At 42.8% G+C, this 23,220-nt stretch overlaps 1 protein-coding gene across 1 annotated transcript in view; it reads left to right on the forward strand.

Moving 5' to 3' along the window:
* Positions 1-16,852: 16,852 nt before the first annotated feature.
* Positions 16,853-23,220, forward strand: part of HECA (hdc homolog, cell cycle regulator) — a 44,628-nt gene continuing 38,260 nt past the window's right edge. The window contains exon 1 of the mRNA XM_077813139.1: positions 16,853-17,348. Within this exon, the coding sequence (XP_077669265.1) occupies positions 17,117-17,348 (232 nt within the window). The 5' untranslated portion in view covers positions 16,853-17,116. The remainder of the gene's footprint in view (positions 17,349-23,220) is intronic.

Here is a 23,220-nt window from a genome sequence, read left to right on the forward strand (position 1 = left end):
TGCCAAAATTTTGCTGCTGATACAAATAGCAGAAGGGAAATGACAATTTTCAAACCAAATTTTCAATTCATCCAAACCTGAATGGAATTTCATGGGACAGAGAAAAGGGCTTCTCTTCTGCCAGGGCTTTTCTCCTGCCAAATTTCAAAGACCTGCTGCAAATAATGGAGGTGTTGGAATTCCTATAAAATAAATAAGTAAAATCTAAATACAAAACTTTGCAAGAATCTTTTATGATAGCAAGTATTAGGCAACCTAAATATAGGAGTCATCACCAGCTTCCCATATTATTTCTTTCCAGTTTACTCTTTCAATTAAGCCTTAGTCTTTACCCAGATCATGGGAAAGGATGGGGAAAATTATTCAGAAATGGTTATGCACGTTTTTCTTTCTGTGACTGAAGCAAATGGCTTCTGGTACAAAGGGGAATGGCCAAGCGCTAGAAGTCTGATCCAGACTTAAGGGAGATACCTAGTGACAGTCAAGCTAAGAAGTAATTCCTGGGCTCTACAGAGAGCTTTTTCTAAATTTTTCCTGCCAGTAGCTTACTACCAGTGGTAACTTTAGCATAGCTAATGTGCATGCAGCATTTTTCTACTCTCTTGTCTAGACAGGCTCTGAGCAGGACCAGATGTCAGGATGGCGAAGATGCCAATGTTTTGTCTGTCCTAAAGCTCCACTATTGCTACTGGTGGTGGAGCTCCACGAGGCTAGTGCAGGGGTGAGACATGTTAAGGAAAACTCAATGTTGACTCAGCCTCAGAGTCAGGTTTCATCTTTTGATAGTTCAAGTCTATCTGGCTTCTTTGTTTTTCATTTTGGTTGGTTTTTATTTAAGTGATAGACGGCCATTTTTACCATCCAGGCTAGCTTCTCTAGGCATTTTCTTCAAAAAGGACATCTCCACAGACTCACACACACCACTCCTCTGCAACTATGCTGGCTCCTTTCTCACTTCCAGTTTGTACCAACTCCACTGCTGCCTGGGAACCAATCTGCCACCTTGGGTACTTGAGATAGCCTGGTTGGCTGGCAAGCTCAAGGAGGCAAGTGAATTGATCTTCAGACTCCTCTTCCCCTGCAGAAAACAGCCCTCGCTCTCCACTGCCTTGCACTTCACATAGTCACTTATACCTATGCAAGATATACAATGCTACCAAATCAAAAATAGAATGTTTTACACCCACTTTGCACAGGTGCACAGCAAAGAGTGTGCTGTACTCTGAAGCTCGTGGAGGGTCTAGAAGGAGAGTCAGATTGCTGCATAGATTTCAGGATGCTTGCAAAGATGCCTTAGTATCCTTTGGACTCTGTGGATGATTGGGAAAGGAGTGCAGAATGCTGCTCTGGTTGGTGGTCAGCTTGTAGATGGAGCGAAGTGGACTGCATCAAGCTTTGAGATGACTGGAGTCAGAGGAAGAAAGAATCTGCTGTGGATGGGCCTGTCACTTGCACACTGGACTCAGCAGCTATCAAAGAACTCATCGGTGCATACCCCATGCTCTGTAAAGAGTGACAGTGCTCCTGATTGATTGCACAGGTGCAAGTGACTACGTAAGGTACAAGCCAGTGGAGAATGAGGCTTGGTGTTTCCAAATATATGCAGATCCTAAGAGGGTTAGTTTTGTTGGAAGTTTTCCAATACAAAGGGCTCAATCCTGGGCTTTGTACTTGGGAAAACTGCCATCAATGTTTGTTGAATACAGGCAACAGCTTTGCCTCAGTGAGGACTACAGGATTGGGCCAAACACAGTCAAGTGGGTTTGGATTTTTCAAGAATGTGTCTTTTCCATTCCTAAATCTGATTTTTTCAAATCACTACCTTCTGCTGTAGTAGAAGTGGTTTACATATTTTTAGCAGTGCTGCAAACTTCAGCCTCAACCGAGGACTCTTCTCTGAAAATATTATTGCTCCCCAATGACTTCAAATCACTCTACCCTGTGTAAAATGAGCCATAAGATTAACACTCTTAAACTCCTCTGTTTGGCAGAGATTTACATTTGGATCCAGAGGATGTAAAAGCCAGTTTGATGAAAACAGAAAGGATACTTTATTATTTTGTATATTCAGATACAAAGGTATTTCTCGCTGCTTTTACTGTCATGGAACGAAAAATGTGGTGGAGTCAATGTGAGTACTGCTGAGTTAGAGGTTCTACCTCTCTCTACACTAGCAAACTTTAGTCTTTTTTTGGCTAAAAAACAGACAAAACATCCATTACTTTATGCCCTCCAATACTATATACACTCTCTGCTCTTCACTACCCTTTCTTTCCTCTTCCGCGCACAGGGCCAAACCAGAAGAGCGTATCCACTTATAAAAGGTCCAGCTGCAATACGAAGTAGATTAAAAAGTAATGATCATCCAGGGATTAAAGTATGTCCCTCAGAGCTCCCCCTCCTCCTGCCTCTTTACTAACTGGTGAAGTGGGGCTGTATCAGGCAGGAGAATCTGAAGTGAGAGCAACAGGAGGAGCTAGGACCTCTGTGGGGAGCGGATGTGCTGCCAGCCTTACCTTGAGTAGGTGTACAAGCATTGGCACCTGATGGGAAGAGAAGAATTCTTTCAGATGGAAGCTCCCCGTCTTTCTTCTTCCTTTTTTTTTTTTTTGAGTCAGGAAGATCTCTTCCCTTGCCCTCCAAGCGGAAAAGGGTAGGATCTGGTGCCTCCTCCCCTAAGAGAAAAGGGTGACTGTTAGTGGTTTCCCCTCCCCTTGCCAAAACCCAGGGGAAATAATTCTCTCTCTCCCCCAGTTGGCAGCTGAAAGCCCCCACTGCCACCACCCTGTAGAGCTCCAAACCCTGTGCACATAAACACTTTCTCACACACACTTTTGTTTGACTAGCAGTGGGCCTGCTTGGGGAGATGGACTCTTCAGATTCATTCAATTCTTTCTCTCGGTCTTCCCATTGCTACCTCCCATCCCATCACACAAGCCGATGCAATGTCACTTTACCACATGACAGCAATCCCCATGGAGACACACAACCACCAGAACTGGTGAGCCCCCCTTCTCATATTGATCTTTAATCACTCATGCTTAGCCAGTAACTTTGTAAAGGCCTCTGAACCCTGCTTTGGATTCCGTCCAGCACTCTAAAGCAGTCGACCTAGTGATCTCGCACGATGGCTGCTGAGCTAGTAACGTTCACAGAGACTTATGCCTCGGTATCAGCCCAACAAGCTACACGTACTGAGGCTTCACAGAAACCTGAACCTTTGCATCATCCCTACAAACTAGCACTACATTCTGCTTCCAGTTACACCAGTGCAACGGCACTGACGTCCATCATGCTGCACAGGAGGGGAAAATTTGGCTCTAGATGTCTGTAGCATGGTCTTAACTGCTGGAAGAGCTAGCCTTGCCGAATAGAAGTATCTCCGCGCCTGCACAAAAAAACCCACAAACCAGACAGACTTCAGCACTAGCCGCGCATAGAGGGAAAACCCCTGGGAGAGAATGAGCAGACCCTAGTAGGTTTTTTGAAAGTCAGCACAGAGAACTACTGATGTGTATACAGTATAGGGCAAATCAATTGCAATCTCCCCAGAGTGCTGAACATCTTGTTTTCTCCTATATGTTTGATGTTCATTTTTTACGTTTTCTTTCTTTGTTTTGTTACAAGATGGAAGGGAAGCTCTGTGTAAGCTGAACAAAACCTGCTTATTTGTTTCAAGACTTGCAGTCTCAAGGGCCCACAAGCAGTGAGTCCTACAGAGAGTTGTATAAGATTAATAGTTTATAATAATGATGGGGAAGCTTTTATATTTTTTTAATATGGACCTGTTTCTGTTGCAGGAATAGACTTATGAGTTACTCTGTGATGGATTTGAAGCCTGATCTATGATTTTTTATAATACATGCTGACCCATGGATACACTTTACTATCAGAATGAACTGCTCTTAAAATAAAATTCACAACAGAGCAGCAGCCATAACAGGGCTCTCATCAGCAGGACCCAGACTTTGTGCATGATGAGGGTAACAACTGGTATGGAGAAATTAATAGACAGCCATTGTCCTTGCAGCTGGTCAGTGGTCTCACAGTCTGAGACTATAAACAGGGCAACCACAGAGAAGACTGGCAATTTTTTTCTGAAAAGGCATAAATTAAGCAATAACTATAGTAAATATATAATGCATAAATTGAAAGGATTAGTAAAGAATATAATGAGAGATGATGAACTTTTTTTTCCCCAATTAACAAAAGCTTTTTAGTCCTCGTCTTATGAAAAGAAAGGGGAAAAGATGCTCTTATAAATCAAAAAGTGGGGAACAGCTAGATGAGAGAATGCAAATCAATATCCCAGCACACAGGACTAGACATTAATCCTCATTAATCTATGTAGATACTGCAGCAGTAGTAATTTTGATGGTTGCTTTTGCTAGCTAAAGCAACAGAAGCCTAATTTGCACATAAGGCTCATCTGTTCGTAAAAGAAGGGAAGGTGGAAGAACAGCAAATGATGAAGGTGAGTGAAGCTATCCTTACTACGTAATGTGGCAGCTATATCTTATGCAAAAACATTTTTGTTTATCATAGATATCATCAAGATTCTGAATTTGTAATCATTACCATCTTAGTAACAATGGGGGCTGGGAGGAGGATTGGCCTTGATTCAGCAAAGCATTTATGCACATGCTGAAATTTAAGCCATACTTTAGTGAATTGGGGTAATTATACATCTGATTATTGCTCCTCAAGCTCATTTGGGCACCATTAATAATGGACAACAATTGTTTTGCTGGACTGTTTATTTTTTTGTTAACGTAAACTTTAAGTAGTTTTTTACAATTCTCCAACAATAGATGTGTAAACTGATGCTAGTGTTCAAATTAGTAATAGCAATTGGTTACAGCGCTGTAGCTCACGAAAGCTTATGCTCAAATAAATTGGTTAGTCTCTGAGGTGCCACAAGTACTCCTTTTCTTTTAGCAAAACCTATGCATCTCTCGGGGATTAATTTAAAAAATGGAAGCTTGAACAAACAAATACCAAACCAGAGCTTCATATATAATAATTATTTATAACAGAAGAATAATTCCCTGCACACAAATCATTCAGCAATAGAAAGTGGATTTCAGTGACAGAGTGTGCTTTCTCAACGGAACTTTTAAAATTAAATCCAGTTTTAAAAAGTGAACTCACCAAAAGTAATATGAAGGTCACTTCATTGCTTTACATGCAACAATTATTGTACATCCACAGAAATTGATAAGATCAATTCATTCCTACGTAATTGTCTGTGGAAAATCTTTAGTCCATTGGAAAGAGTTTCTTGCAATGTCAGAGATTCTAAGAGCAAATCAATCTAAAGCATCAAATAGAGTAAGAAGATGATGGACATATTTAGGACACTCTTTAAGGATGTCACCAACACAACTACCATGGCAAATGATAGTATGGACACCACCTGGACAGAGAAAAGGAGGGTGACCGAGAGAAACATTATGCGGAACAACAGAGACAGAAGCCAGATCTATCAACATGACACTCAGAAGCCTGAACAGCCTAGCACAAGGCTGAAATAAATGGTGGAAACTGGTGGATGCCCTATGCCCCTGAGGATGAGGTAGGATAAAGAAAGAAAAGATCTTCTTACAGGCTGTGAGCAGACTTGTTAAGATAGCACTTTGGGCCTTTGCAAAAATATAATTAATTGAAAATTCTCTAATTGTCTATACCAATTGTCTATATTAAAGAAAAATGACTCAAGAATTTGTGGCAACTGACAGATTAAATATTTAGTTTCTTTTTTATTATTATTTGAAAATCATAATAGAATTGCTAACTACTTCTTGTCTGATACAAAAGTATCCTTCTCCAGACCTTCATTTTGAACTCCATTAACCACTATTAATTTTTTTTATTAAGTTTCACAAAATCTACGAATACAGACTAACACGGCTGTTACTCTAAAACAGACAACAATGCTGTCCAGAAGTACCAGAAGTAATTTGATAGGCATAAAAATAAGGAGGAATCCCAAATTCAATGCATAACACAACTAAATACAGTAAACTGATCTAGTAGGCCTTACTTATAGAAATAAACCATTGCATTAATTATTGCCAGATACTTTCCTGGCACACAGTTTTATCAAAAGGAAATGTATTGAGAAAATTTGTGTATCCAGGCTTGGAAATTTCCAGGAAGAGAATACAAAAAGGGGAGTTTATCTAGAGCCAATTATATCGTTATTGTAGTGCACCCATGTAACAATGGGCATAGTATGGATTAGCCCTAATTTAACACTTTAGCTACACATATTTTGCATACTGAGAGCAAGATTGCCATTTTGCAGTCTACCCTGTGTATAATTGTGCTGCTCTGGAAGTAGACCAGGAAGCAGATCGTGACTCATATTTGCAATCTGTGCTCTGGATCATACCCTGTTTTGAAAGGGTGGAGTGGGGGAAGGAGGGTGGATGATGACGTACCCTGTGCCATCCCTATATCTGGCACAATGTTCTATACATTTCCTGACTGGGACAGAGTTTTGACTCTGCTCATTTCCTGCCCCTTCCTACCCACATGGATGGAGAGGCATTTAGCAAACCCATGGAAGCTGCTCTCCCTTCAGCATGGCTATTCAAGGTACGGGTAGCCAGTGCAGGGGATAAAGGCATTGCCTTATGTCCCCTCACTCTTATATGTGGACAGGAAGGAAGGCTACAGTCTGGTCCATAGTGTTTTGTGGTATCATATACCAGAACATCCTGTTGCAAAATATACACATAAGGGACAGTTAAGGATGCTGTGGGAAACATGCCTTTTATTTTCCTGACTTTTGGAAGGAAATTATGTAAATCACTTTTAGAAGAAATTACGTCAGCCTTGCAGAACCAACACAGCTAAGAGGGAGTGAGCTGATCCCAACCCATCTTGTGCGTCAGCAACGGAGTTGTTTACTAACAGTATGTCTACACTACAAGTAAACACACATAGCTGGCCCGTGAGCTGACTAGTAGAGCCCTGCAAATCCACAGATATTTGCTTTATATCCGCAGATATCCGCATCCACGGATGTGGGTATCAGCAGATCACGGATCAGATGCGAATATCCACGCAGGGTTCTACTGTCTAGGGCTTGCAGGGCTCAGGCTAAGATGCTGTTTAATTACAGTGTAGATGTTTGCGTTTGGGGTGAAGCCTGGGCTCTGAGACCCTCCCACCTCACGGCACTTACATAATACCCTAAATTCCCTCTAAGCTGCATGGCTGCACAGCTGCCTATTAAGCCCCGTGCAGGGGCTCAGGGCTGCAGCGGGGAGAGATGCCTCTCCCTACCGGCCCCAGTATAGAATGGACCAAAGTGGACCTGCCATGGCTAAGGGAGAGGCGCCCTTCCCACTGCCCCAACACGGACCTGTCCCAGACTTGCCATGGCTGGGGAAGAAGCGCCCCTTCCTCGGCCCGGCCTAGGGCTGCCAGAGCTGCCACAGCCAGGGAGAGGCACCTCTCCCACTGCCCCAAGCTGCTGTGGTGAGAGAGGGCTGCGGAGAGTCCTCTTTCCCCACTGCAGCCCTGGGGCAGCCTGCACCCCCAAGCCCCTCATTACCAGCCCCACCCCAGAGCCCAAACCCTGCATTCCCGGCCCAAGCCCAGAGCTTTCACCCCTAGCCAGAGCCCTCACCCCCTGCACCCAACCTTTTCCCCAGTCCTGGGCCACCTCCCGCACCCCAAACCCCTCAGGCCCAACCCCACCCCAGAGCCCACACCCTCAGCCAGAGCCCTCATCCTCCCCAACCCCAACTCTCTGCCCCAGCCCTGAGCCCCCTCCCACACTCTGAACCCCTTGGCCCCACCCCCACCACATGAATTTTGATATGTGCACCAATATGAAGGTGATGTGTCACATATCACCTCTATATTGATGCACATAACAAAATTCATTCCACACAGGGATGTAAAAAATTAGAGGAAACACTGGAGGGGAGTATATAAAAAACAGATAGAGAGAAGTAGTAACTATGGTTTAGTGCTAATTTCATTAGTCTAATGCCTCAGATGCATATATTTTGCATTTATAGAACAAGACTATCATTTTACACTCTACTCTGTGTGTAACGGTGCTGCTCTGGACGCAAATAGAATTAAATAAAATAGAATATTCAGGTTAAATCTTCTTTGCTCTTAAAGACGAATATTTTATTTTAATTTATATATACATTTTAATTTTATCAACTTGAACTTGGCCTTTGACCATGCCTTTCAAGTGGTCCAATAAAATTGTAGGGTTTGGGGGATTTCTCCTACAATGTCATTTTAGGTTGTACTTTACACTTTATTATAATCTTGAATTCTCTCTGTCTTCCAAAATCACCTCAAAGAAACACTACTACAAAAACCTACTTTCAGCCAGCATGGTGCTCAGACATTATGATAAAGAGGGCCATAAAAGTACCTAGATTGACGAGTTATAATGCCTTATATTCTTGTAAAGTTTTTCAACCAGGAAGATCCTAAAATGCTTCACAAGCTCTCTCCTTGGCATTCCCTTACTCTCTGCAGCAGTACTGCTTTTAGTGTGGGACATACCTTGCTTTCTGTGCGAACAGATTCTAAATAAAATAACATTGTTCTAATTAATTTATTGAAAACAGAGAATGTTTTCAGAACATCACCCCTGCTTTGATTTTCTAGTCTCTGTTCTTTGGGGCAGCATTGTGTGCCCCGAATTTCTGTATCATCTGACTGCCTGGATGTATTTTTTGTGAGGTACTATGCTGGATTTTTGTTTTAATGTTTATGTAAATAAACTACATAATTTACCATGAGGGACAAATTTGAGTCAATATCTTTAAATACAAACTACATTTCTTATCTTCTTAGAAAATCTTGTTAGTAGACCTAGAGAAAGGCTACTGACTCTCTTTCAAGTATGTTCACATACCAATGTTTTTGGTCAGTATAGCTAGCTATTTTCTAAACCACCCACCTGAAGTTTCAGGCTAAAACTTGCAGTTTCAAAGGTTCAGAGTAGGAGTGAATTGTTTGGGAACACTTGTTCAATCAAACAAACAAAAAATAAATGCAAACAAAAGGAATTCTATATCAGCTACAGTCAAATCCAATTTTTTAGACAATATTTCCAGGATTTACCAGCATTTTCAGCAGAGGAATAGATAAATCAAGCTACATATGATTAACTGTTTTGCCAACCTCTTCCTCTTTGAATTATCAAAGCAGGAAATCAATAATGTAAACATGTCTAGTTCTGATAAAAAAAAAATTCTGTCTCATCAAAAAAAGTATAAAGAAATGGGAAGAATCTTGTGGCAGATGGGCTTCCAACGGACTTCTTCAAAAATATTGCATATAATTTAACTCCTTATGCAGCTTTTAAATAGCTCATTTGAGAGTAGAATGCTCCTACCTACCCTGCATATGGATGTGTGATAGCTATAATCTTTAAGAATGAGTTTGCTGCTGGGGTTTTAAGTTATGTACGGGGGGGGGGGGGAAGTACACTAGAATTTTTGGCTTCTTAAAATCAACTTTAGAAATGACTTAATATGAACTAGTCATTGTTTAGAATAAAGAAAATGTTATTTTAGACGGAGGTGCCATGCTCATGATTGACATTTACATGTAAAGAAAACTGCCAAGAGTTTTGCAGACATTTGTGGTATTGCGCAAGTGTACTTTCCTTTTAAAATGGAAACTTGCAAGTTCCTACTAATGCCCTGTGAGTCATGACCTCTTTTACTGCATATTCAATGACAAATGTAGCAGCAGCAGCTGCTGAAAGGTATCCATGTGTTAGAGGTAAGGAAAAATGGCACGTTTCCCCTGGAATTTTCATTTTGAAGACAGAAGGCCAAAATCCTGTACTCATTAGAATCATAGAAGGTTAGGGTTGAAAGAGACCTCAGGAGGTCATCTAGTCCAACCCCCTGCTCAAAGCAGGACCAACACCAACTAAATCATCCCAGCCAGGGCTTTGTCAAGCTGGGCCTTAAAAATCTCTAAGGATGGCGATTCCACCACCACCCTAGGTAACCCATTCCAGTGCTTCACTACCCTTCTAGTGAAACAGTGTTTCCTAATATCCAACCTAGACCTTCCCCACTGCAACTTGAGACCATTGCTCCTTGTTCTGTCATCTGCCACCACTGACAGCAGCCGAGCTCTATCCTCTTTGGAACCCCCCTTCAGGCAGTTGAAGGCTGCTATCAAATCCCCCCCTCTCTCTTCTCTTCTGCAGACTAAACAAGCCCAGTTCCCTCAGCCTCTCCTCGTAAGTCATGTGCCCTAGCCCCCTGACCATTTTCATGGCCCTCCGCTGGACTCTTTCCAATTTGTCCACAGCCTTTCTGTAGTGGGGGGCCCAAAATTGGACTCAATAGTCCAGATGTGGCCTCAGCAGGGCCGAATAGAGGGGAATAATCACTTCCCTTGATCTGCTGGCAATGCTCCTACTAATGCAGCCCAATATGCCGTTAGCCTTCTTGGCAACAAGGGCACATTGCTGACTCATCTCCAACTTCTCATCCACTGTAATCCCCAGGTCCTTTTCTGCAGAACTGTTGCTTAGCCAGTCGGTCCCCAGCCTGTAGCGGTACATGGGATTCTTTCATCCTAAGTGCAGGACTCTGCACTTGTCCTTGTTGAACCTCATCAAATTTCTTTTGGCCCAATCCTCCAATGTATCTAGATCACTCTGGACCCGATCCCTACCCTCCAGCGTATCTACCTCTCCCCCCCAGTTTAGTGTCATCCGTGAAATTGTGGAGAGTGCAATGTATCACATCGTCCTGATCATTAATAAAGATGTTGAACAGAACCGGCTCCAGGACCGACCCCTGGGGCACTCCGCTTGATACCGGCTGCCAACTAGACATTGAGCTGTTGATCACTACCCGTTGAGCCTGACAATCTAGCCAGCTTTCTATCCACCTTATAGTCCATTCATCCAATCCATACTTTTTTAACTTGCTGGCAAGAATACTGTGGGAGACCATATCAAAAGCTTTGCTAAAGTCAAGATATATCACATCCACTGCTTTCCCCATATCCACAGAGCCAGTTTTCTCATCATAGAAGGCAATCAGGTTGGTCAGGCATGACTTCCCTGGGTGAATCCATGTTGACTGTTCCTGATCACCTTCCTCTCCTCCAAGTGCTTCAAAATGGTTTCCTTGAGGATCTGCTCCATGATTTTTCCAGGGACCGAGGTGAGGTTGACCAGTCTGTAGTTTCCTGGGTTCTCCTTCTTCCCTTTTTTAAAGATGGTCACTATATTTGCCTTTTTCCAGTCGTCCAGGACCTCCCCCGATCGCCACGAGCTTTCAAAGATAATGGCCAATGGCTCTGCAATCACATCAGCCAACTCCCTCAGAATTCCCAGCATTAAATAAATCAACCGGAAAACTGAGTTCTCTGATATGGATTGAGCCCTATGTAGACTAAATAAATAAATGTTAGAAGTAAACATTTTAAGACAAATAGGGAGATTAAACATACGAAAAGATGTCAAAGAAATGCAATAGAAATAAATTGGACTCTAAGTGGGAAGAGGAGGTGAGGACACCTAAATGGCCCAGAAGAAAAGGAGAAGGAGAAATACAAAAAGTTACAAAAAGCAGCTGGGCAAAAGCAGGAATGCTTTAAATGTGATATCTCCAGTCCAGTGAAATGGCCAAATGAGCAAGATGGATTGCGAAGTCATTGCTCAAGAAGACAGAGAAAATTAGGGACAGACCCACATTTGGTCTTGGTGAAACACTGGAAGGCGTAACTGACTGAACATGTCATACTGCTTAAAGAGTTCAGGCAGGGAGACCCAGTCAAGATAAAGACAAGTGCTGGATGGTTGTTTGCTATTGTGGAGAGAATCTGTGAACAGGCCAGCTCATGCAGGAAATCACCACCACCAGAACAGGCCCCACTTGAAGGCTTGCAGTATGACACCTGCAGAACCTGAGCAGGACCAATCCAGTGTCACATCGGACCAAGAATCTAGGACCCAGGAAGAACCTCTGAGGGAGGGGTCACTGGAGACACTGAGCTGTTCAAGGCAGAGACTGTGATGACCCAATCAACATCCCGTGGTACTATTGTTGTTTGCTATCATGACAGTGGGAGTATGTGCTTTAAGAGGGTTGTGGACCCAGACCGCTTTCCACAGTGAATCATGCACTGGTCACCTCTGACTCCAGCCTGCATTATTAGTTAATTTATATAGGCATGTGTAATTGATTTATTATTGTATAGTTAATTGATTTAAAAGGATGGATGTAGTGACTGTGTCTTTAAGAGGCTTGGCAGTGGTACATGCAAGAAAGTAAACTGGCTGGATCCAGTTGCAGCGCACGGGCAGCGTGGTCTTGAGCAGCTTACAGTAGAGGTTTGTATGAAACTACTGGCTGTGTCTCTGTGTTACACTTCGTGTCCAATACCAAGAGAAAAGCATTATGAAGTTAGTGTTTCTGTCTCTAAAGGCTGTTAGGCAAAGGCAGTAGGCAAAGACAACTAGGCAAAATAAGCTGACAGTTTCAAAGACACAGAGAGCTGAGCTGCTAGCCGTTTCTCCTGCTTAAGGCTTGTCTGCAAATTAACCTTTTCTCTGCCCAACACAGGGACCAATCCCTGCTTTCTACTCCCCAATCAACAGACAGCTTGTCAGTAGTTCTCTGACTTTTCATAGAAGGCTGTGACTTGCCACCAGGAAATCTCCCGAGACTTATATGCAAGGGTTCCATACATACATTCATAAATTCCAAGGCCAGAAGGGACCATTGTGATCATCTAGTGAGTCTGACCTCCTGACATAACACAGGCTATTGAACTTCTCCAAAATAATTCCTAGCAGAGATCTTTTAGAAAACATCCTATATTGATTTTAAAATTGCCAGTGACGGAGAATCCACCAAAACCTTTGGTAAATTGTTCCAATGGTTAAATTACTCTCACTGTTAAAAATGTATACCTTATTTCCAGTCTGAATTTGTCTAGCTTCAACTTCTTGCCATTGGATTGTATTATATCCCATGTGTGCACTTAAAGATTGTAATCAAGTCACTCCTTAACTTTCTCTTTGTTAAGCTAGATAGATTGAGCTCCTTGAGTCTCTCTCTAAAAGGCATGTTTTCTAACCCTTTAATCATTCTCAGGGCTCTTGTCTGCATCCTACATTCAGCTGATTATCCACACTCCCCACAAATCTTTTTCAGTCACTCTTTCCCAGGATAGAGTCCTCCAACCTAAGTATGGCCTACAATCTTTGTTCCTAGATGTATACACTTATATTTAGCCATGATCAAATGCATATTGTTTGCTTGTGCCCAGCTTACCAGGCAATCCAGAATGCTCTATATCAGGGACCTGTCCTCTTTGTTATTTACCATTACCCAATTTCTGTGTCATCTGCAACTTTATCTGTGATAATTTTATGTTTTCTTCCAGGTTATTAATAAAAAAAAAATGTTAAATAGCAAAGGGCCAAGAACCAATCCTGGCAAGACCTCATCAGAAACATCCCCTTGATCTGATTCCCCATTTACAATTATATTTTGAGACCCCTCAGTTAGCCAGCTTTTAATCCATTTAATGTGTGCCATGTTCATTTTATATCATTCTTAATTTATAATCAAAATTTTGTGCAGTACCATGTCAAATGCCATACAGATGTCTAACCATATTACATCAAAATGATTATCTTTATCAACCAAACTTTGAATCTCATAAAAAAATTAAGTTAGTTTGACAAGATCTATTTCCATAAACCTATATTGATTGGCATGAATTATATTACCCTCCTTTAGTTTTTTATTAATCAAGTCCCATGTTGGCCACTGATAGGCCTATAATTACCAAGTCATCCTGTTTACTGTCTTTACATATTAGCTCAATGTGGGGCCATTATTTGTGCTGGTCATTTACCTATGGCATTTTTTTTCTTTTTTCTTTTTGAATATTGAGATCTTTTCACTGAGTTGTCCACCACAATGCTTGGATCTTTTTCTGGTGATGTTACCACTAATTCAAAAATGCATCAGTTTAGAGAGACATTTTCAAGTGTTCCTGCCAGTGCATTCATCTATGTCAAATGTCATTATGCCAGTTACATCGCTCTGTTGAGTCCTTCTGGAGGTGCTCACAACCTCCCTGCTCTTCATTAACCTACATAATTTTTATGTTCAGCAAATTTTTCTACTTAACTATTTATTCCTTCTTAGGTCATTAAATAACAACTAATCCTATCCCTTGGGTATCTACTCTTAATAATAGTGCTTTACATATATTTAGTACCTGTCTTTGTGAAGTGCTTCACAAACTACATCCTAGCAAACACCACCAAAATGCAGACATTTCTGGAGGGGTAGCCAGTTGGTACACAGCATACTAGTGGTGGGAGAGAAAATGTTGTCCAATATGACAGGGCAAATCTCTAAGGTTACAAAAAATGCCATGGATTACTTAGTGTCCATATAGGGGAGTGAGGAACACATTTTCTATGATCTGATACAATAAAGCCTTACCCTATAAACTGAATAGCACTCCATTTTCTACCTCAGGAGGATGAAAGGCTTGCCAGGATTTGAGCCTGCAAAGCAGGGTGTTTGCAAAAGTGATATTTAAACCATTATATTGTTGTGTCCAGAGTGGCCCTTTACCATGTCACTCTTTCCTTAGTTCATCATTAAAGCAAAATGGGTAGCATGCTTCTGGGGACAGATTTCTGAGGTCAGAATGGCATCTTTAACTTGAAACTTCATCATTTCTGTGGGTTAAAAAAAAATCAGTCCCTTAACCTCTTATTAGGCAGCATTGGTTTGCTGATGTATTATAGTCTGTACCAGTGATTTTTTCCCAGCCCTTGCTCTTCTTTCAGACTAGATTCATTTCACTGTTCTGAGAAATCACTCAAAAGACATAGGGGCCAAATCCTGGTCTCATTAAAGTAAGTGGAAGTTTGCTCTTGATATCAGTTGGATCATGATTTAGCTGTCCTGGTATTCCCCTTATTCCCTCAAGTTGGCCACACTTTCTCTGCTCTGCTAGTGATTTCTTTGTGAAATTCTTAGAGGCAGGAAGGAGTGTAATTCAGAGGTTTCAAAGCTCTGGACTAAGGTAGATAGTGCCAGATAGCAAATAATAGCACAAGTTATTGAAAAATAGGTACTGGTGGAAGAGTCCATCTGCCCTGAAAACTGCAGAACAGCTAAAACATCTAAAATGTGGATATCTATGGGCAAAGAAACTGTCCTTGCCCTTTTAAACTTTTTGTAATCGGCCTTTGTAAGAGTGTAATATACTGAAGGTGGCAGCCAATTAACTGGAACATTAAGGGACAGGAAAAATGTACAGGATGATTTGGAATACGTTAAGGAACTGTAACAAGATGGGAAATGTATGACCTCAAAAGTCTGGCTCAACTTCATAGTCTCCATAGTGGTGGAGAGCACAAAAGGACCACGCGACAAAAACACCAAGTGGGAGATCCATCATCAACTACATAGGACCATGATCTCAATCCCTCCACAAGACCCCATTGCCATCAGTATAGATGAAGTGAAAGAAGGTTTAGCTGCAATGAATAAAGGGAAGGCGGACAGTGGAAATGGTAAACCTCCAGAATTTCTTCATCAACTAAGCCCCATGGAAGTCCAGTGGCTGGCAAAACTGTACACCAAAATTATGGAATCCAGATGCATGGATGGTGGGAGGCGATAGTTATTGCCATACTCAAACCAGGCAAGCTGACCAACAACCCAGGAAGCTATAGGCCAATATCACTCCTACAAACTCGTGGAACGTATCATCCTCCAGAGTCCAGCCTGAATGGGGACCTAAACACCATGGAGGAATATTTCCAGAAATGGAGGCTCAAGCCAAATCCTCACAAAAAAACAGTCACTGCATTCCATCTTGATAACAGGAATGCTAAGTGCACCCTGAAAGTGACCTTCTGCAGCAACACGCAGCCTACCCTTCTGCAACAGACCCTACTCCGACCTATCTCAGACTGAAGCTGGATCACATGCTAAACCTCCATGACCATATGAAGAAAGTAGCTGCCAAGAAGACAAGGGTTAACCTTGTCCAGAAACTGGCAAGCACAACCTGGGGGACATCAGCAACAGTGTTCAGCTGGACATCAACAAGTTGAGTGTGGCTACTTTTGGTCCATATTACTGCACAATACTTGGCTACAGAGTACACAAGGGCCATTGCTGATGTCCATAACTAGGGTTGCCAACAGTCCCTTATTTTTTCATCTCTGTGCAACAAAATCGGGAGTTGCTGAGCGCTGCAAAAGGCAGCGAGAAATACTCTATGCAAATGTAGGGGAGTACTTATTATTACTATAATTGTTATTATTAATAATAATAATATCAGGAAGGGTAGGGCAGGAGTGCTAAGAAAACAGTCCCTTATTTTTGAAATACGTTAACAATCCTGCCAATAAAGCTCCAGCTATTTTCCAGGGAGAAGACCAGAGGCATTTCCAGCGAAGTACATTTAACACAAGCTTGCGCTGCCTCCCTCCTTGCATTTGTTGGGGTTGTTCCTTTAGGAAAAGAGGCAGATCTTCCAGGAAGCTGCTCCCCTCTGCTATGAGCACGTGAGGCTTCTCCTAGGCCAAAGGGAGGAGCCTTGTATGGCTCCGTCTACAGCATTAGCAGCCACCAGGCCCTGCTGTGGAAGGCGTGGGGCGGCTTTCCATTCCCACTCGAGCTCCTCCTGCTTTCTTTGCTGCCCTGGCGGAGCTCAGCCCCGTAGCTCCCCCCGCCCTTTTAACTTGCGCGGCTTCCCTCTGTCACCAGCCAGCGCTAGTGCGAGTGAAAGGAGGAAGCCGAGAGGGGCGGGAGGAGAGCGATAGTAGGGGAAGCAGAATCAAAACAAGCGGGACACGCCTTTTCCCCTGGCGCTGCTTCCCCCGGGCCGGGCGGCTGCGTGTGTAAGTGTGTGCGCAGCTGGGCTGGCCTGGCGGCGGGTGCCCGCCCGGGAGGGCAGGGAGCACTCAGCCTGGGAGAGCCGCAGCCAGCTCCTCTCTCCTTCCTGGGCGCCCTGTTTGCAACGAAGCCGCAATGAGCCGGAGGTAGCAGCCGCCGCCTCCTCACCAGCCGCCGCCTCAGCCTCCTGCTCCAGCTCCAGCTCCGCGATGCCGAACCAGAAGAGCAGCAAGGGCAAGAAGAACAAGCGCGCTAACAGCAGCGGGGACGAGCAGGAAAATGGAGCCCTGGCCCTGGCGGCGGCGGCGGGCGCAGCGATGGGAGCGGCGGCCGGGGCGGCTGGAGGATCGGGAGGAGCGGCGGCTGTGGCGGCGGCGACGGCCGGAGGCGGCGGCGGAGCGGTGGCTGCAGGCGGTGCGGCTCCCAGCGACAGCAGGAGCGGTGAGAGGGGGGCGGCGCTGGGGAGGGGGGTTTGCCCTGGTTTCTGCAGCAGCTGCCGCGTGATGGGCAACTTAGGACTCGCCCCCATCCTCATGCTCAGCCCGCGGTCTGGCCGGCCGCTGCTGCCGCCCTGCGCCGCGAGAAAGCTGGGCAAAAAGCAAACGCCCGGTGCAGCCCTACGGGCCACGCTGCCCGATAGGAAACAAAATGTCATCTGGTGAGCTCCATGTGCTCCCCCGCCGTGCAGCCGCTGGGGTGGGCTGGGGGGGCTGGCAAAGGCCACGGGAGGCTTTTACTTGCCCAGACTCCTTGTCTTTTCCTGTCTCTTCTCCCCGCCCCATATTTTATTTTCCTTCCTGGTGCTGCTCTGGGCTGTGTTTGCTCCCAGCGCGTGTGATGCGCCACACCAGGCTGTGGGGAGGGGAGTAGGGAGGAAAAAGGGCCAAGAGGAAAAGTTATCTCGAAAAAAATTCTCCTCTTCTTTGTGTCGGGTGGCGTTGAAGGGCGAGGGGGTCATCTGCTCAGGCTGAGCGCTGTGATGGAGCCTGCGGTTAACCTGCAAGTGATCTCTCCCCCTTTGCGTGCAGGGGTATGTGCATTAGTGTCAAACAGGTGGAGAGCACTTTGCCGACTGCCTAGCATTGGGGCCTGACAGCTTACACACTTTGAAAGCAAACGCGGTAAAGGCACCATATTACTGGGGGGGGGGGGGGGGGAATAGCAATCTAAGAGTTGGCTGGCACTAAGATTAGGTCATAGATGTATGTGCTCAGCACATTCTAATGAAGATGGCTATTCTTACCGCTGCATTTATAGAAATGTGTTACCATCGCAGCCCTTGGGGCGCACTTACAACTTAAACTCATAGGTAATTTATTTTTAATTTTTCAGATTTCTAAAATGGAACTGTAGACATCCATCCAGTACTGTAACAAACTGTCAGTTTGCAACCCCTAGGTTACTCACTATCAGTGGCCATGATTCAAACGAAGTGAAACACCATCCTCTGCCACTAATCCAGACCCTTACTTTGGCAAAGGTTTTCAGGAAGGTCAGATTTGTGACAGTTTTGCTGTCCTTTGAAGTGAATATTGGAGGTATTACATGGTAGGATTATTGTATTGCACTGGTATAGAACTTTCAGGGCTTGTACCATCTGTGTTTAAGCAGAAATTCTCTTTTAACATGAATGAGGGGTTTTGCATTATGCCAACTGTTTTAAAGCAATGCTCTGGGTGGAAATTGTTCCTTCATTTAAAACACTTGTTAGAAGTGTTTTATTTTTTCTAATTGTGATTAAATAAATGGTCAAGTCCTGGTTTATTATAAAATGTCAAATAAAAATAAATTTAAAGTTAACATAAATGGGTGTAATGTAATCATATTTGCACACTATGTCATCCTTTTGTAATTGAGTTCCCTCAAGCCATTTTTGAGCTCTATAGTTTTGGCTCAGAGCATTTTGCTAGGATGTTTTCTTGTGGAAACTTATTTTACCATTTGCAGTTTTTTTTTCTTTTGTAGACTACCAAGCTTTAGTTACTTTAAAGGAGCATTCAGAATTGTACAAACCCAAGTGAAGTTAGGGGGTTCTGGGTTTTTTTGAGAGGCAAATAAAGCAATAGGTCTGGGTCCTGCAGTCAAATCTTTGAGGACCATGTGAAGAGCCCCATTCAAATCAGGATTCAGGACCGGTGCTTTAACTTTTTCCATTATCAGTAAGTTGGCAAGGCTAGGAGAGTAGATGCAACTGGATTTGTACTTTGGCATGACAATTTTGCACACTGCTGTTAATCAGCAATGACAATTTTTCAAGAAGAACAGGAGTACTTGTGGCACCTTAGAGACTAACAAATTTATTTGAGCATAAGCTTTTGTGGGCTACAGCCCACTTCATTGGATGCATAGAATGGAACATATAGTAAGAAGATATAGATATAGATATAGATATAGATATATACACACATACAGAAAACATGAAAAAGTGGAGTAACAGGCTAATTAATTAAGATGAGCTATTATCAGCAGGAGAAAAAAACTTTTGTAGTGATAATCAATATGGCCCATTTAGCCAGTTGACAAGAAGGTGTGAGAATACTTAACGTGGGGGAATATATTCAATAATGACCCAGCCACTCCCAGTCTCAATTCAAACCCGAGTTAATGGTATCTAGTTTGCATATTAATTCAAGCTCAATAGTTTCTCATTGGAGTCTATTTTTGAAGCTTTTCTGTTGCAAAATTGCCATCTTTAAATCTGTTACTGAGTGGCCAGAGAGGTTGAAGTGTTCTCCTACAGGTTTTTGAACGTTATGATTCCTGATACCAGATTTGTGTCCATTTATTCTTTTGTGTAGAGACTGTCCGGTTTGGCCAATGTACACGGCAGAGGGGCATTGCTGGCACATGATGGCATATATCACATCGGTAGATGTGCAGGTGAATGAGCCCCTGATGGCGTGGCTAATGTGATTAGGTCCTATGATGGTGTCACTTGAATAAATATGTGGACAGAGTTGGCATCGGGCTTTGTTGGAAGGATAGGTTCCTGGCTTAGTGTTTTTGTTGTGTGGTGTGTGGTTGCTTCAGGGTGGGGGGCTGTCTGTAAGCAAGGACTGGTCTGTCTCCCAAGATCTGTGAGAGTGAGGGATCATTTTTCAGGATAGGTTGTAGATCTTTGATGATGTGCTGGAGAGGTTTTATTTGGGGGCTGTAGGTGATGGCTAGTGGCGTTCTGTTATTTTCTTTGTTGGACCTGTCCTGTAGTAGGTGACTTCTGGGTACTCTTCTGGCTCTGTCAGTCTGTTTTTTCACTTCAGCAGGTGGGTATTGTAGTTTTAAGAATGCTTGATAGAGATCTTGTAGGTGTTTGTTTCTGCCTGAGGGATTGGAGCAAATGCGGTTGTATCTTAAGCTTGGCTGTAGACAATGGATCGTGTGGTGTGTCCTGGATGGAAGCTGGAGGCATGTAGGTAAGTATAGCAGTCAGTAGGTTTCTGGTATAGGGTGGTGTTTATGTGACCATCGCTTATTAGCAGCACAATAGTGTCCAGGAAATGGACCGCTTGTGTGGATTGGTCTAGGCTGAGGTTGATGGTGGGATGGAAATTGTTGAAATGAATTGATGGAATTCCTCAAGGGCTTCTTTTCCACGGGTCCAGATGATGAAGATGTCATCAATGTAGCGTAAGTAGAGTAGGGGTGTTAGGGGACGAGAGCTGAGGAAGCGTTGTTCTAAGTCAGCCATAAAAATGTTGGCATACTGTGGGGCCATGCGGGTACCCATAGCACTGCCGCTGACGTGAAGGTATACATTGTCCCCAAATGTGAAATAGTTGTGGGTGAGGACAAAGTCACAAAGGTCAGCCACCAGAGTATCACTTCATTTTTGGGGGGGAAGAGAGCTCCTGTTGCATATATTTAATGGAATTAATATAGTTAATTACAAACCTTTTTATCTCACTAGGGCTCTGTCAGACTGTTTTTTATAAGAATATAATAATACTCTGTGTATAGTTCTGTAGAGTAAGTGATTAGGTCCTATTTTTTGGTTTAGGTGCATGAATAGGAAAAATTGAAGTAAGAGAAGATTTGGAACCTTTTTACCTTGTTTGCCATGTTACGTGACGAGAGCCTTTTACTTTTTTTATTTAATCAGAGAATAAGTATTGGGTCTGCAAACACGATTTTCGTTTAGATATTATCTGTATGAACTGACCACTTCAAGGTGACAAAAGGAGGGAAAAAGACCCCTGATTTTTTTTCTCCCTAACCCAAATGAAACCAGTGGGATACCAGAAGCATTGTGGGTAGCAAGTGTTGTCATTTCTTATACAGATGCCGTTTGAAGACAATGGGAGTTCTGAGTACCATACTGATAGCACTGTTCGTTCCCCTCCAGTTGGACAGTTTCCCCTTTTTAAAGAAGAATTCTGACTGTACCAAGTGCTTTGCATACCTTAGCTCTATTCTGATCAGGTTCTCAAGAAGTCTAGGCTACCTTTTGAAAAATCATACTGAAAAGTTCCTTTGAACTCAATTTTGTTTCCCTTAGGATTCATTGTCTTTCTGACAGGTTTCAGAGTCTTTTTGACAACCCCTGGAGACTGGAATCCACAGGGGCAGCTCTGAGCAGTGCCGGTACAGTCAGACTGCCCTGCCAGCCAATGTGCCTCATCCCAAACCTGACGGGACTGCTGGTAGAAGTGAAAAGTTAATTCAGGCTCCTTTCAGGCTTTTTTCTTCCCCACTGAGACTACCAATAAAGGTGTTTATTATGTGGACGCTAACCTCGTTTTACATTGGCCACCAAACAGCCATCAGATCGTAATTCCTGCTCACAGTTGTCTTAGGTTGTACGTCCAAAGCTTTAGATCAGTTCAAACCATGGTTTTAGAAGAACCCAATACATGCTGTAGAGTATTGCCTACACTACAAAATGTAGCAGTTGTGCGAGTGGGTCCGCCATCTGGGGGCTCATAATAAAGTCCCTGTTGTTTTTAAAGTCTGTGAATCTCCTTTGAGGTGTAATGTAGACAGGGCCTTTGAGACAACAGGCTTCATAAATCTGAGATATTTCACTTATTCTTAGCTGATTACAAAAGGATTTTTTTCAAACCCTGAGATGTGGTACTGCAGTGAGTTTTGGGAATGTTTTCAGATTCCCTAAGTTAGTATAGTTCTACTATAGAGTACCATAACCTGATTTTCCTCCCTCCCTCTCAATTTTGGATAATATTATAACATACCTATTACTACACACAAATTATGTTAAAAGTACATTCGGGTTGTGGAGTCAAGCATTCAAAAGGTAGGAAAAGCCAGAATTAAGGTTCCCTGTCCAAACTTAATTCGTCCCCCTTGTGCATATGCATTATGCTACAGTCTGTGATTCCATGATCAAGACTATTTTTTTTTTAATACGATTTCATTTTCAAATGAATTTCCTAACAGTGCAGTTTCCTCTTCACCTGCTAAGGCATTGTTTCAGTGCTGTCTTTGTAGCTGGAACTATTTTCTCTAAATCACCACAACAACTTCTTGCAACACCTATGTGTTCGTTAGGCCTTCCATATGGCTATTGACGTACTCTGACCCTGCTTAATTTGAGAGATCTGAGTTGGGTCATAGCTCAAGGTGGTATGGCTAGAAATATAATGCCGCATTATATGACGTGACTGCACAGCCTTCAGGTATGTCTCATATGTAGTTAAACTGATAATTAAACCGGTGGTGTATTGTAATGCACAAGGTGAGTGACATGTGTGCAACTCCTTTTTTTTTTTTTATTGGTGTCCTAAAATATGCCCACTCCAAGTTTATCATGATTACTGAATGGCTAATTTAAAATAAATAACCTGAAATGCAGGTAACATTTTTTATTTTTTTCATAGAGGAAACAGTAATTTGAAATGTTCTGAAGGGTACCACTATGTGCTGAATACTAATGTCAGTATTGTAAATTTTGGGGGGAAATTGTCAAAGAAAGATGCTTCATAATTTATTAGAGTATTCACATGTGAAATCTATCCATGCAGATTGAAAACTGACTCTTTAAAAAACAAAAAAAACCCACAACTCCCTTCCCCCAGAAACTTAAGGTGTCCCGCTGTACCTTTCTGTAGTGTTTAACTGTGACTATATAAGTTCTTAAGAACTACTTTATTTACTTTCAGTTAGAAATGTCAGGCTGGAAAAAATATATAAAAATATCCTGATTTTAATATTTTAAAATGGAAAATGAAAAATGTAGGCACAGCAGTAACTAAAATATGCTGAAACTGTGACGAGTCAACCATTACAATTTAAAAACTGATTACATTATGGGGCTGGGGTATTTAAAGAGGACCAGAGAATTCGTGTAAGAATATAT

This window comes from Eretmochelys imbricata, chromosome 3 (genome assembly GCF_965152235.1).
Source record: "Eretmochelys imbricata isolate rEreImb1 chromosome 3, rEreImb1.hap1, whole genome shotgun sequence".
Taxonomy (NCBI): Eukaryota; Metazoa; Chordata; order Testudines; family Cheloniidae; genus Eretmochelys; species Eretmochelys imbricata.